We start from the raw sequence: 16031 nt of genomic DNA, 5'->3' as shown, positions 1-16031 counted from the left end.
CCCACACACCCACACTCCCGCCCAGAGAAGGGTGAATCGTGGCCTATTCAACATCACTCATGGGCACTTTTCCTCCTTTACTTCATTAGGAGTGCTTCTTATGCTGGGGTGGCCTATTGACTAACCTCAGTCCCTTCCACTGCAGGCCCAGAGTCAAATATAAAAAGACAGCATGGGCTGGAATAATCAGAAAGAGTATTTGCATGAAATCAAGGGTCTGTGATGATGTTTGAAGATTAGAAGAAAAACAAGTCTTGTTCAGAAAACAAGCAGCTGAATTATTGACTCCATTCAGCCCTGTGTGGAAGCACCTGAGGGGCTGAGGGGCTGTATGTATGCTGGGAAGGGCAGAGGCAAACAGAGCCTCCCTGCTTACAGTCTCATAGCATTCTCTTATCTTACTGGGCTTGCTTGTAGACTGGGACCTCCAAAAGCACAGAAACACATTTGATCTGGGCACCTGTGTATCCTCATCGCCTGGTACGGTGCCTGGCACATAGTTCAATAAATATATGAATCAAAATAATAGCTGCCATTTATTGGACTTTATATTTCACATAGGTTGCCCATTTAATCTTCATGTCAGCTGAACAATAGAAGCATCATTATGCCAATTTCATAGTTGGGTAAACTGAGACTCAAACAGGCTTTGTCCCATGCCCAAACTCATATAGCCACTACAAGGTGTTGCTGAGATTTGAACCCAGGCATGCACCCTGGATCTTCTCACTCCTCCAGCTCTGTGTCATCTCCTGTGATTGACACAGTTGAAGGAATCTATGGCAAACTTTATAACTAGCTAGGGTGGATGGAAAGAGGTTGTAGAGCCAGTAGTTGCCATTCCTATCAGTAAAGAACCTCATATCTAGTCTTAAGACCAGCTAGTTCACAGTAGGGCTTTCTGTGAGTCAAGCAGCTTTATGGCAAATAGTAACTAGCCTAATTCCAAGATATTTTCTTCCTGAAAGCCAGCCCCATTTCTCCCAAATGACTGGCTTTCCACCCCATGCCCTGGGTTCCAGAGCTCATGAAAATTGTGGATGATGATTAATATATAACTCAGAGAGCCTCATAACCTCATGGGGCATTAGGGCCAGCTCCAATACCTGAGCCCTTGGGATAAGTGATTTACTATTGACTCATTCCAATGCCAGCCTTCTCTCTGAGAATATATTACTATGGGTGCCCAAGGTCAAGGCAACAAAAGTCATTTCCCACTCAGGGTAGTGAGGTCAAGTTTCATTTATTTCCTGCCACATGTTAAGTTGGAAGATGACACTAGCATGGCATCTTAAGTTCATTGTAGAGCTCTAATCACCATAAAAAGCATCAAGTTTTCACTGAAAATTTTTTCCTTTTTTTCCTACCAGGATGTCTGTCATTTTCATATTGATTTATCAGCTCTTAGTGTAAGGATATCATCCATTGTTTGTCTTACGTTTGCAAATACCAATTCTTTTCTCAGTCTTCTGCCTTATGTTTTTACTTATTATGTTTTTCATGTGTACAAGTAAAGTTTTGTGTGGCCAAATCTCTCAAGCTTTGTAGTTTCTGAAACTTCCCCCAGCCCAGAATTATGTAATAAATTCTCACCAATACTTTATTCTAGTGTTTTTACCATGAAATTTTTTTTTAACATTTAACTCTTCAATTCCATTCAGAAGTTATTTAGTTATATGGTTTGAACTATGGATAAAATATTGTATTGCTTACAGTTTAGGCCAGATAATTGGACATAACTCGGCCCATAAGGTGCCCTCTAATAACAACAACAAAAACAGCAACAGAATTAGTCTATTCAGTTAGTCCACTTATCTTCATGACAAGAACATGTGGATACAAATGAAAGACCCAAGAGCCTCAAATGGTGAATCTCGCCATATTGGGTGAATCAAACCAATAGGCCCACCTTTCTTTAAATGAAGATTTTATTACCTCATTCATTTTGCCCCATGAAAGGAGAAAGCAAGGACCTTAACAGCTTACAAGAGATCATTAGAAATGCATAGTTTAGGGCCAGGCGCGGTGGCTAACTCCTGTAATCCCAGCACCTTGGGAGGCCGAGGCGGGCAGATCACAAGGTCAGGAGTTCAAGACCAGCCTGGCCAACATGGTGAAACCCCGTCTCTACTAAAAATACAAAACTTAGCTGGGCACGGTGGCGCGCGCCTGTAATCCCAGCTAGTCTGAAGGCTGAGGCAGGAGAATCACTTAAACCCAGGACGTGGAGGTTGCAGTGAGCCAAGATCGTGCCACTTGCACTCCAGCCTGGGCGACAAGAGTAAAACTCTTGTCTCAGAAAAAAAAAAAAAAAAGAAAGAAAAGAAATGTATAGTTTGTCTAAGACCCCGTCCTGCCTAGACAGGTGCAGGTGGTTTTTGCTCTGGAGGTGTGGCTCCCACTCTGGCAGTCCCAGTGAGTTTGGGCCTTTTGTAGAGCCTGTTGGAGAAATGGCCAAATCCAAGTCCAGGAGTTACTCCTTAAACCACAGCATAGAAATAAAACAGATGTGCAGTACTGAAGATTGTCTGGAAGACAGACAACAAATTGAACATATCAGCATTCCAGGCCAGGTTAATTGTCCTGAGCTGCGGGGGTCAGGTAAAGGAGGGACTAAGGCAAAGCCTCGAGATTTGTAAATATTACCTTGCTGGAACACATGCTGCTTAATAAGCCAGGCCTGTTTCTTCAGATTATTGATAAAGAATACCTAAGAGAAGGCACCAAGGATAAATCAGGGCTCAGTGGCAAAATTTATGGCAAGATGCAAATGAGAAAAAAATGGAAGCTGAATGTAGGCCCACTTTCCCTAATCGAAATTCAGAGGGTTTTCCCTGGATGTGTTCTGTAATCGCTCTCTTCATTTGTGTCAGCCAAAGGTTTCTGGGTTGTTCCAAGGTAAGAAAGGGAAGATGAATTTGGGTAAAGCCTTTCTCTATGGCAAGTATGATCCATTCCTTTTTGGTCCATGACAAGTGTATAATCCTAAATCAGCCCTTGTCTGCCCAGCCTCCCCTTCAGACACTGTTCTCCAGTTTTCACCTGATCCTGCCAGGAAGGGAGCAACTCTAAGAGAGATCACGGCCTACTGTCTCCTTCTAGTTTGGAATTTAGGGTTCATCTGGTGGTTTTGAAATCTGTCTGCCACTGTTCCCTTCCACGAGTGTGATAACTGAAAGATTGCTTCATAATGGGACACAGTACTGCAGTGAATCATGACACAGGGTGGATGACATCTTTTTCACACAAAATGCTGCATCTCACATGAGGAAAACAGTTTTCCCCCCCTTCCAGAATAGCACCAGGAGCTGGAGCTCTGCAATAATGGCTTAATACCCTGTCTTTGCTTATAAACACCCAACTAAATTATTTCTCACTAATGCTAAAATGAATTAAATGTTTCAAAATCACAGTTTTAAAAGAAACTAAAAACAAACACTGACAATACAATCCCACTTCAAATAGCAGTTTTTCAGACTCTGAAGAGTGTGCATAGGGAATGAGCCAAACAGCTGGGTAGACACACACACATGCACACGCACACACAGATACACATACACCCCCACACAATCACACTCGGGAGAGCTGTAAATTCATGCGAGTCAAGAGTTGGATTTTTAGCCCAAGTGACGAGTACCAGTATTTTTGTACATCTTGTCAAATAAATACCAATCCTTGAGAAATGCTGATATTTTTAAAGATCTAGCTAATCCTGGCCATTTGTGGGTGAGTGTTGAAAACCTGAAATGTTAAAGAGGAAAAAAAAAAGTGCTTTCTTACAGTGGTACCAAAAATCTGGATGAAAACTAAAAGAACTGCACTTAACCATTCAGATGTTACCAGATATACATGTACGGTCTAAACCTCCCAACCAAAATCCAGCTTTCTTATTCGATTCTAGGTCATCAGCCTGATACAGGGTCATGCCCATAGAGTATGGACTACGAAATGCACTTGGGTCTTATTCATAACACTACTGTATTTCAGTTACTTCGTAGTCTCAAAAGGGCCAAAGAGCAGTGTCGTTAAAGCTGAGACTAACCTGAACTGCCTTCAAGGCACATGCAGCATCTAACCTAAGTGAGCCATAGGGTGAGGTTTGGGCAATCACCTGGTGATTTTGAACCATGTGGGCACACCAAAATCCCCACTCTCATTCTTGATAATTCAGCCCCAGTTTAGAAAGCTTAATACATGTGGCTAGCCTCAGCTCTGTAACAGGAGGTCATATGAGAGCCTGCCTCAGAGCTGGTCATGAGGCTTAAGTGAGCTGCTCTTTGTCGAGTGCCTAGAAGTGTCAGACTCCAGGGATGCCATCCTCCTGTGTGGACACTGCCCACTTTCCAGGTGTCTGCCATCACTCCCCTTCACGTGGGCTGTGGAGTCTGAGAAGAAATGGTTAGGGCTTAATGGAAGGAAGAATGCACTTTCTGGGGCTCATAATGCACAAGAACAAACATTTACCCAGGTGTTTAATTTTAAATGTTTAAGTTAATTACAGTAAGAGAAAAGTGATACCACAGCCAGGAGTCCCAATAAATGGATTGAATAAAAAATAAAGAGCTTGCCATTTTTAATATTCTTTCAAAGTCTTCTTAGAAATCTGAATATCACATTATCTCAGAATGCAGGCATCACCAACCAGCCCAGCCCCACTACAGGGTAACAACTGGGCACTCCAGGGTAAAGCATGACCAATGGCAACTTTCATTTTAAAAGTTCAAGCTGGCCAGATGCAGTGGCTTACATCTGTCATCCCAGCACTGTGGGAGGCTAAGATGGGATGATACCTTGAGCCCAGGAGTTCAAGACCAGCCTGGGCGACATAGTGGGATCCTATCCCTGCAAAAAATGAAACAATTAGCCAGGTGCGGTGGTGCACAGCTGTAGTCCCACCTACTCAGGAGGCTAAGGCAGGAGAATTGCTTGAGTCCAGGAGGTCAGGGCTAGAGTGAGCCATGATTGAGCCACTGCACTCCAGCCTGGGCAACAGAGTGAGACCCTGTCTCAAGATAAATAAATGAATAAATAAAAGTTCAAGCTGATGCAAACTGCGTAAAAGGACTGTCTGTTTCTTTGCAGGGTTGAAGAAAGTTTTAAAACTTTGTTTTGGTCCATATTCGGCTTATCTGAAGTAATCTCAGTGGTGCTGAAATACGACCACAAATTCATCGAGAACATTGGCTACGTTCTCTATGGCGTTTATAATGTCACCATGGTGGTAGTGTTGCTCAACATGCTAATAGCCATGATCAACAACTCCTATCAGGAAATTGAGGTAAGGCCAGGTCACTGAAAATGCTTGCTCTCCTTCATCTAATTTACATTGCTTTTTTCAGCAACGAGGGGAATGATGTTAGAAGCCCATGTGTTGTTAAATGTGCAGCCAGAACAACAAAGAACAGGCATTCTTCCTGGATTGCTTCTAGAAATAGAAGCAGTCAAAGTCAGTCTGCCCCATGGCATTGCTGGTACCACCGTGAGGCCCAGCGAGAGCAGAAAGAACTGGGGTCATGAGTCTTCTCTCTTTTACACTTGTCTTCTCAGGACCTCGTGCAGATGACCCATGACAATCAATCAGAATGACTGTCTTTCAGCCCCCAGGCCCCTTTTGCCTCTCACGTGTTATTTATTAAGTACCTACTGTATGCCAAATCCGCACTAGGCACTGGTGATACCAAGATGACTAAGACACAGTTCCTGCCTAGAGAAACTCATAGTCCAGTGAGGAGATCATACAGGGCGATCAACAAATTCCAATGCCCTGGGGCCAGTGCAACCAGGTTGTGGGGGGTGGTGTGGGGACAGAGACAGAGATTGACTATGGGGGAAGCTTCCAGAGGTGATGCTGGAAGGCCATTTAAAAAGAGAACAATTTTGCCTGACAGATAAAGGGGTTGAGAGAATGTATCAGGAGGCAATTTATCAAAATCTAAAAGGCATGAACCATAAGCTATTGATTGCAGCTTGTTTGGAACAGCAAGAAATTAAAAACAAACTGAGCATTAATAGGAATCTAATTAAATAGACTACGATGCATCTGAAAAATGGGATGCTGTGCAATTCTATTTTAAGAAGGATAAATATGTTCTCTATATGCTGATGGGGAAAACCTTCAAGTTACAGTGGTAGGAGGTAAAAATCAAGTTCCAGAACAATGTATATAGTGGGCTCTCTCTTGTGTAAAAGAGAAAGAAAAGGGAATGTGATTCATTTGTGATTGTATAAGCAAATGAAAAGAACAAACCTCTGAAAGGTCTACAAGAAAGGCACCACGGGGTGCCGGTTGAGAGGTGGGAATAGGGGGCATGGTGGGTGGAATTCCTTTTTCTTTATACTTTTTATCCTTTACAAATCATGTTGTTGCTTTACCTTCTACATGATTAAATAAATAAGCTAAAGTTAAAATAAAAAGCACTGACCTATTGACTCAACAATTCCAATTCTGGGAATAGATCCAATATCATTTTACATAGATGTTCGTTAAAGGAAAAACCTGGAAATAGTCCATTGATATGAGAATGTTTAAATAAACTGTGATATAGTCACACTTTAGAATAAGGTGTAGGATACTGTACATCCAGCATGAGAAAGACTGTTTTGTACTGACATGGGAAAATCCCTAACACATTATTAAGTGAAAAAATGCAAGTTATAGAAAAATACAAATAGGGGAATCTAATCTACGTAACAGTACAAATGCAAACATAGAGAAGAACTCCAAGGAGGCTACAGGGCTTTTGACGGGGCATCCTCTGGGGAAGGGAATAAAAGGAGAGAGAAGATCTGAAATGGGACTTTCACATTTCCTGGTGCACCTCTGTCCTTAAATTATAAGAAACAATTGTTTATATACTTCTTATATAGAAAAAGTAAAGATCCCTGTGTATTAACTTGCTAGGGCTTTCCTAAAAAATACCATGGACTGTGTGGCTTAAACATTAGAAGTTTCTTCCCTCACAGTTCTAGAGGCCACAAGTCCAAGATCAACATCAGCAGGGTTGGCTCCTTCTGAGCCTCTCTGCTTGGCTTGCAGATGTCCACCTTCTTGCTGTGTCCTCACACAGCCTTGCCACCAGTCCAAGAAGATCGGGGCCTCATCCTCGTGACCTCATTTAACTTCAGTCACCTTTTAAAGGCTCCATCTCCAAATACAGTCACCTTCTAACTTGCTGGGGGTTAGGGCTTCTACATAGGAATTTAAGGGGGACACAATTCAGTCTATGATACCCTCCCCAAAAAAGAGTACTCTATGCAGTAGGGAGCACATGTACCAAGGCAGGGAGGGGTGAAGCAGTGTGTGGTATGCTCAGCACTGCAAGAGCGTAGATTGAGCGAGGAAAAAAGGCAAGAGGTGAGAGGAAGAGGTGAGCCTGGCCATGAAGCCTCAGCCGCTGCCCTCCAGAAAAATACAGCACATTGTGGATGGACAAACAACACATATATTTTTAAAGCATTTTACATACTTAATCACCAGTGTGGATAATGAGCTCTTGTCCACTAGTCCTTCCTGCCCTTCTGGGCCTCAGTTTCCCCATGTGTAAGAGAAAACCAGATGGTGCCTGGAAAAGCTGCAGGTCTCTGCACCACTCCCCCCGGCAATCTGCCATATCCTAACAGGCATGTAATGCTTTGGTTGAAATGACAGTAGCATGGGAAGCCTTGCAGTTGGCTGTGAGGGATGCCCACTAGCTGAGGGCAGGAGCAGGCAAGCCCACGGCATGTGATGTCAAGTTATCCCATCACGGAAAGGGGCCGCGACATGCAGAGAGTGTATTACAGCCCCACACCTCCCTCTGGGCTCTGGACTTCTGTCTTACTGGACCATGGAAGGTACCACTGGAAAATGCCAGGCGTTCATGATCACATGTAGTTTTGATGATGCAAATATTTGTAAACCCTTCCATGAGAACACTAATTTATTGGGTCAGTAGATCTTAAGCCCCTGCTGTCCAAATCCACAATTCACCTGCACCTGCCTCTCCATTCAACTCCCCCTACCCCAGCCCCCTGCCTCTGCAAGCAGCACAGGCTTCTCCAGCAGAGAGCTCTGCCCTGCTCCATTCTGCTCATCCCGCCTCCCCAGCAGCCGCCACTGCACGGCACCCTGCCTGCTTGCGTCTTCACCCCTCTCTTGCTACCTAATCCTTCCTGTCAGCATTTAAATAAGTCACTTGATCTTAAAAAAAAAAAGGGAACTATAAAAAATCCTCCCTCTAGCTTACTTTCCAGCTCCCAACCTTTCTCCCCTGCTCCTTACTGCCAGCATCCTCAAGTTTTTTACACTTCTCGCTGCCTCTTCCACAAGTTAATTCTTACAAATTCTCTACCCCCAATCCCACCCACTCTTGACCTTGTTGAGAACTGCTCACTCCTCGGATCTGAGCCCAAACACCAGCCAGCCTTCCCTGACCCCCAGACTGGGTCAGTGGCCTCAGCACCTAGACCCTCCTCCAGCTCTGGGTACAACAATAAGTAAAAGACTAACTAACTAGCTGTTGAATAGCTGATTATAACCCTGTACTCTTGTGGGCCTCTCCTGGGCCCTTGCTGGGTTCACATCATCGACCAGACTGTGTGTTCCACCACGGCATGGATCGTCATGCCCAGGGCCTCCCTAGCACATGCTAAGTGCATAGCAGGTGCTCCATCAATGCTAAGTGACTGAAGGTTGACTACCAGGCCTATGCTAGGCTATGGAGATGCAAATCACATTTATTGAGGGCTTACTAAATGTCTGGCACTGTTCCGTGTCATCTATGCATTAACTCCTTTAATTCTCACAGCCTATTCGATAGGTATTGCTATGCTTATATTACAGATGAGGAAACTAAGGCCCAGAGTGGTCCATCACCTGCCATGGTTGCATAGCTAGTAAGGAGCAGAGCCAGGATTTAAACCCACACAGGCTGCAGAACCCATGTGCTTTGCACTATACCACACTTCCTCTCAGGACGGATGTCCCTGTTACAACTCTCTTGTACAGCGAGACCAGGAGTGAGCCCTGCCCTCACAAAGCTTCCAACCTAAAAGATCCTTATAGGATGTCCCCAAGTAGACCAGGCCCAGTGTTGATCCTCAACAAAAGCAAAGTGGTCAACCCTGCTGATTATAACCCTATACTCTTGTGGTATATCCCAGCAGCCTCTCCTGGGCCCTTGCTGGGTTCACAGCCCCTCAGAGTGTAGTCACTGCCTGTGGAAAGAGGAACCCACTGCTCAGGGAGCACACATGCACTACCGACCTCAGGGCTATGTGAGGGAAGCAGTTTTATCTCCATAAGCTCAAGACACCTGTCTAAAGTTACACAGCTAATAAGGGGTTTTGAGCCCAGGTCCATCTGTTTACAAACCCCATGCCTCTTTCCTGGTCTCAAACTGCCCTCCTAGGACAGAGGTTCAAGGAACCTGTCTAGACAAAATACACCTGCTACTCTCAGGGGCCCACTTAGCATTCTGGCATTGACACAATGTCAGAAAGAACAGAACCTGGGTTTAAATCTACCCCAGAAGAGAACACAGCTGGATCACCTCCTACAAACTACACTCAGGCTTTCCTCCCCTTGAATTACATATGCGAGATCTATAAACATCCTCCCTGGCAGCACTCTGACCAATAAGAAATATACTGTATAATAAATATACTGTGCTGTCCAGTGTGGTAGCCACTAACCACATACGCCTATCAAGCACTTAAAATGTGGCTGGTCTAAATAGATGTGCTGTAAGGATAAAATTCACACTGGAGTTTGAGGACCTAGTATGAAAACAATACGGTAAGCTATCTTAATATTGTTTTATAATGCTTACATGTTGAAATGATATTTTTGATCTACTGCATTAAATATATTACTAAAATTAATTTCACCTGTTCAATTTTACTTTTTAGAATGGGGCTAGTAGAAAATTGAAACTTACCTATGTGGCTCATCTTTTTGGCTCACAATGTATTTCTAGTGAGCAGCACTTCTTTAGAGATTAATAAATACAATAATGCTGTGGTGGCTGGTGAATCAGCTAGCAGAGCTATAAAAATTAATGAATAACAAGATTAAGTGGCAGTGAGAAAAGTTCTTTGGTTAGCTGCAAATGGAGAATGTTGGTAAATATACCCAGTGGAGGGTAGGGGCGGTTAATATGAACTGGTCGAGGCTTTTCAGCCATGAGTCCAAAGAAGACAGGCAGAAAGTGACCATTGTGCATGGTTTTAGTGAGAGTAAACTCCCCTTCTCTGTGCCATCTGTAGAAAAACTACACCAAGTCCTGCTTAGAAGTCTGCTTTCCGAATGTGGGGGCTGTGTCTCTGCTCCTCAGGTTGGGCTCCATTGTTAAATCGTGGCCTTTGAGGGTGTGTTGTTGTTTCCCTTGTTCCACAGGAGGATGCAGATGTGGAATGGAAGTTCGCCCGAGCAAAACTCTGGCTGTCTTACTTTGATGAAGGAAGAACGCTACCTGCTCCTTTTAATCTAGTGCCAAGTCCTAAATCATTTTATTATCTCATAATGAGAATCAAGATGTGCCTCATAAAACTCTGCAAATCTAAGGCCAAAAGCTGTGAAAATGACCTTGAAATGGGCATGCTGAATTCCAAATTCAAGGTAGGTAGCATGTGGTTTATGAGGCTAGAGAAGGCAGCAGGAGGGGGCAGGCGAGTCTAGAGTGTGTTTGAGTCATATGGCTGCCCTCCCCCACCCCATGCAAGGGGAGCCAGGAGCTGGGAGGGCCGGTACTCTGTAGAGTCTACCTGGACACATCTGAAAGCTCCAATGCCAGCAGAGGCTACTGTGATACCCTCCTTTCTCCTTGCAACCCCTTGGAGAGGTGCCCTGCTAGGGACATAGTAAGCTGCCTGGCTAAGCCATGACCCCAGTGAAGGGAACCCCTTAGTGGACTTGGAAATGGAACAGCTTTTCTCAGAAAGTATCTGGAAAATGATCTCTGAGAAAAAGGTTTCCTTCCCACTGTCTGGGTTTCCTGGGGATTCTCAGTGTTTATTAGTATGTTAAAACCCTTGGAGAAAAGACATCCATCTAACCTTAATTCAGTGCTTTCCAACCAAGTTGACTAAACAATATTCTGTAACCCTTATTAACATCCTACAGAGCTAAAGGTCCTAGGAACAATGTTCTAGGAAGCCAAGCAGCACCAGGTAAATCAGCTTTCAAAAGCTGCTTCACTGAGACAGCCCCGTATGTGGATACTGTTCAAGTCCTACGAGATATGGAGGGATGCATGTATGTTTTTCTGTGTGATGTGTGTGGGTTTGTTTGTTTTATCCAGAAGACTCGCTACCAGGCTGGCATGAGGAATTCTGAAAATCTGACAGCAAATAACACTTTGAGCAAGCCCACCAGATACCAGGTAACCACCCCTTTCCCAAGCATCCAAGCATGGGCAGAAGTAGACTCCACTAAGACACAGATTTAGTCCCATGACTGTGTCATCCCCCGAGAACACAGCTTCATTCCTTCCTTTATTGTACAAATATTTATTGAGTACTTACTATATGTCAGGCACTGTGCTACTTCCTGGGGATACAGATACAGATGTGGTTCCTCCCTCAGTGGCACCTCCAGTCTAGTGATGATGGACAATAAACAAGTCAACACACAGATAAGTGTATGCCCTCAAACTGGTAATAGTGACAAAAAGCAAACAGGAGGACTCAAAAACAGAAAAATAGGGAGCTTCAGCCTAGATATAGTTTTCAGAGAGGACATCTTCAAGGAGAGAACAGTCAGCCAAGACCACTCGGATGCAGGAGGCAGCCATATATGGCCTTCCAGGCAGAGGAAGAGAAGGGTGGCAGGTCCAGGGCAGCTGGGCCCTGTGGAAGCAGAGGGTGGAGGGAGTGAGGTCAGAGGGCCAGACCACTGTCAGGATGGGGGAGAGGGTAACTTTGCCCAGGAGGGGAGATGATGAAATTGTATTCGTGCTTTAAGAAAACCACCTAACTGCTATAATGAGAGGAGACAGGTGGGGACAAGAGTAAAAGCAGGGATACCAGTGAGGAGGATGTGACAGTCATTCAGGTACAAGGCGTGGTTGCTTGGATTGGGGTATGAGCAGGGTGATAGAGAAAAGCAGACAGATGCTATACACTTTCTGGATATATAGCTGCTGGGCACATATGGGGAGGGCGAGGCACACCCAGCATGGCTCACAGGTTTCTGTCTTAAGCAGTCAAGTAGATATAGGTGTCTTCAGACTTGGACTGCCAGCCTGCCAAGTCTGTTGTCAGAAAAATTAGAAAAAGAACTTTTATGCTTCCAATCCTTGCATTGCTTTTGGAAATGAATGCCAGATCTCTGTATCCGTTTGGATCAGCCCATGCGCCAGTGATAAACGATAGCTACAGATGATCAATTATAAAAGGGCAGGCCACTCCTTTCCTGTCTCCCACTTCTCGATGATCAGCAGTTTCACCTATGCTGATCATTTCTTATCAGATGTAAATTTTAAGCTGTCCTGAGCATTCCTTTGGGTGGAGGTGATGTGCCCCTGGTGCCACCTTCCCACAGGGAGAATTACAGACTTAGATCTTTTAGATACAGGTCTCTAACTGAATCTCTCCAACCATATTTCAGAAGCCAGCTGTGCAGTTAGGAGAATTTAATTGCACAATTAAGAAATGGCTCATCCCTCAAAGAGCTTATAGTTCTATCAGATGACAGGCGAAAAATTAGCAATGGGCAAATCTTGTGTTTAATCACGCACAAAATTGGCACTGACTGGTTTGATCTGCTTTGAGCTATTTTACAGACCAAAGCCTTTGGTCAGTGAAAGTATTTTTATTTCTCAGCTTTTCAGAGAGAAGTGTAGATTATCTGTGTCACAGAAAAGATAGATACCCAATGGGTTAGGGCCAAATCTCTCCTAGGTTTTGAGCAGAATTAGCTCCTGAGATAAAGGAAGATCAATTCTGTGTGAATGTCCCATTCCAGAATGAATCCTTTCTGAAAGAGACCATTTTCTTTTCTTTTTTTTACTTTTTTTTTTACTTTATTTATTTATTGATTTTAGACAGATTTCACTCTTGTTGCCCAGGCTGGAGTGCAATCGTGCGATCTTGGCTCGCTGCAACCTCCGCCTCCCAGGTTCAAGTGATTCTCTTGTCTCAGCCTCCCGAGTAGCTGGGATTACAGGCATGCACCACCATGCCTGGCTAATTTTGTATTTTTAGTAGAGATGGGGTTTCACCATGTTGGTCAGGCTGGTCTCAAACTCCCGACCTCAGGTGATCCACCTGCCTCGGCCTCCCAAAGTGCTGGGATTACAGGCATGAGCCACCACGCCTAGCAGGAGACCATTTTCAAAAGCAGTCTCAGAGCAGTCCCATCTCTGTCTTCCATCCTCGCTGGTTGAGTCCATACTGCCTTGAATCTCCCCAGGAACTTCCTGCTGTGATTACAGAGATTGGTCATCTACAGCTTCAGGCAACTGATGACCTTGGAAAGCTTTGCTCATTTTGTAATTTGTGACTCCACAGAAGAAGCCTGAGGTGACTTATTCAAATAGTTGTCACAGAAAAGAAACAAAAAGCCAGCCAGTAGGCATCAGAGGAAAGGGGCTGAGAGAAAGCAGTCTTTGCACATTGGCTCTTGGCTCCACCCTGCTAGGCTGTGTGGCATCGTCCTGAGTCATCATCTGCTCACAATTGGAGTAAACCCTGAGATGTCACTAAAAGATACCTGGATGCAGGCTGGACACTAGCTCACGTGTACTCTCCCATATTCCTTGGAGATGGGCACTGTCTTCAACCCCATGTAACAGATGAGGGAATTGAGGCTCAGTGGCCAAGGCCACACAAGTGACTGAATTGAGATCTCTCTGACTCAGAGGGCCCCCCCTCTCTCACCACGTCATGCTGCCTGGACACCTGCCTATTATTTATCTTCATAGTTTTGCACCAGCATCCTCCTCAGAACCTTTCTTGCCTGTGTTTGACGGTCACCAGGAAGAGACCTATCTGAGCCTTCCAAGCACACAGTGAGGAGGCAAGGAGCAGAAGGCACTGGGGCACTTTTGCTGTCAATGGCAGCAAGGACAATTTGAGGGGGGATCTGAGTATGGTTCCTCTCTTTCCTTGGGCCCACCAGTGGCCTTCCAAGTAGCATTGCTTTCCTCCCACAGCAGCTTCCAAATGTGCAGAGAACATGAGCAGCCCAATTCACCCCCTCCTTCTTACAATCCAGGCCCTAGGCAGAGCTGCTGTCACTGAGCACATATTCCGTCAGCTTCTCACATATTGTGGCTCTGAGAAATCACTTAGTGTTCCCAAGAAGATAAAAGCACCATCGTTCACACACATTTAGTTACTAAGTTTGCTGCTTTTTTGTCTCTTCATTCGATTTCTCAACTGTTAGCATTTCAGGTGTTCATTCAGCTGTTTGTCAATCCTTCTGCTTTTGTGAGGTCTTTGTTGTAAGGGAAGACAGCTCCTTCAGACTTCAGAGGCTTTCTGTGTTTTCTTTTTTCCTTAGGCTCCAGGGTGTCTGAATTGTTATTTTTCACAAAACCATTTTTTTAATGTGTTTTTCAGTCTGGGCTCTGCAGACCTGAGACCAAACAATGGAACAAAACCATGATACTGGTGAGATGGCCAAAGTATGCCTCATCCCCAAGCTCCCTGTGATCTGTTTCAAGATCCAGCTTGTCAGTTTGTTGGGGCAGGAAGTATGCAGACCCATATACTCACTCTGAGAGGCATATTTCTTCATGGTCAAAGTAAACAAGCGATATCCCAAATAAACCATAGAATCCAGGCACATCCATCATTCACATACACTCCAATCTTTATGCTGCAATCTGCTCCCCAAAACCCCGTGGGGAGTTCTCTTTTCCATCTTCTAAATGGCCTTTACCAAAGAGATCAAAGCAAAGAGGATGGACAACTTGCCAGTGCTTATTTATTCTATTGTTGTGTCTGATAAACCTCAGTTTAACAAATGACTTGTCCTGTGATCCATTTTGTCCACTCTCTTCCAAATGTTCCTCAATTTCTGTTTTCCTAGGTGACCACATTTCTTCCCTCTGGATCCTACCTCATTGGCCATCATCAGTGTACAGTATGTGTTCTCTTCCTTGCTTCCTTATCTGTGTCCTCATCTGCCCTGGCTGTGCAGGGAGAGTTGTCTCTCCCATAGAAAGATGTCCTGTGTTCCCCTTCACCATCAGTGGCCAGAGGCCATTTGGCCTCTTGTAGTTTGGGCCGGGTCTGGGCTGTGGGAACTGTGTGCCTTCCTCTCCGGATGTAGGGCTCTGCGTGACAACTGCTCTTATCCATTGTGCATCTCATCTTCATCCTCTTGAGTATGCTTTGCCTGAGTGATAGCACTCAATATACTCATCTCCAGTATTTGCTAATGCATGGGGCAGGGCAGGGAGAGTTGCCACTACCAGGGACATAGTAACTTGGAGAAAGCTTATTATCTCCATGAAGTGAAAGAACTCTATGGAAGATAGCAAGGAGGTATCTCAAACTCATCACAAAACATACACACACACACACACACACAGACACATACACATACACACACACACACACATTTCCCCCACATAGTGAAAGAAGGGAGGCTTTCTATGTCCATCTTTTCTATATCTATTTTCTGTATCTATATCTATTTTCTATATCTATTTCTAGAATAGAAATAGATATCCTATCAGGGGAACCAGCCCCCAGTATTTCAATGTAGGTTCTTTCTATTTTCCATAATTGTTGGCCATCTGAGAAATAAAGAGAAAGAGTTCAAAGAGAGGAATTTTACAGCTGGGCCTCCGGGGGTGACATCATATATCGGTAGGACCATGATGCCCACCTGAGCCACAAAACCAGCAGGTTTCTATTGAGGATTTCAAAAGGGGAGGGAGTGCAAGAACAGGAAGTAGGTCACAAGATCACATGCTTCAAAGGAGAACAAAGATCATATGCCTCTGAGGCCAATAAAGATCACAAGGCAAAGGGCAAAGCAAAGATCACAAGGCAAAGGGCAAAATCAAAAACTCCTGATAAGGGTCTATGTTCACCTGTGC

At 44.5% G+C, this 16031-nt stretch overlaps 1 protein-coding gene across 1 annotated transcript in view; it reads left to right on the top strand.

Annotated features, from left to right (window-relative positions):
• The window catches only part of TRPC7 (transient receptor potential cation channel subfamily C member 7), a 141973-nt gene that overhangs the window by 118093 nt on the left and 7849 nt on the right, over window positions 1-16031 (top strand). Inside the window, exons 6-8 of the mRNA XM_016953877.4 lie at window positions 5083-5278; window positions 10376-10597; window positions 11280-11360. Coding sequence (XP_016809366.1) covers window positions 5083-5278; window positions 10376-10597; window positions 11280-11360 — 499 coding nt within the window. The remainder of the gene's footprint in view (window positions 1-5082; window positions 5279-10375; window positions 10598-11279; window positions 11361-16031) is intronic.

This window comes from Pan troglodytes, chromosome 4, assembly GCF_028858775.2.
Source record: "Pan troglodytes isolate AG18354 chromosome 4, NHGRI_mPanTro3-v2.0_pri, whole genome shotgun sequence".
Classification (NCBI taxonomy): Eukaryota; Metazoa; Chordata; class Mammalia; order Primates; family Hominidae; genus Pan; species Pan troglodytes.
The sequence above is the reverse complement of the archived record's forward strand: the minus strand, read 5'-3'. Positions and strand labels throughout refer to the sequence as shown.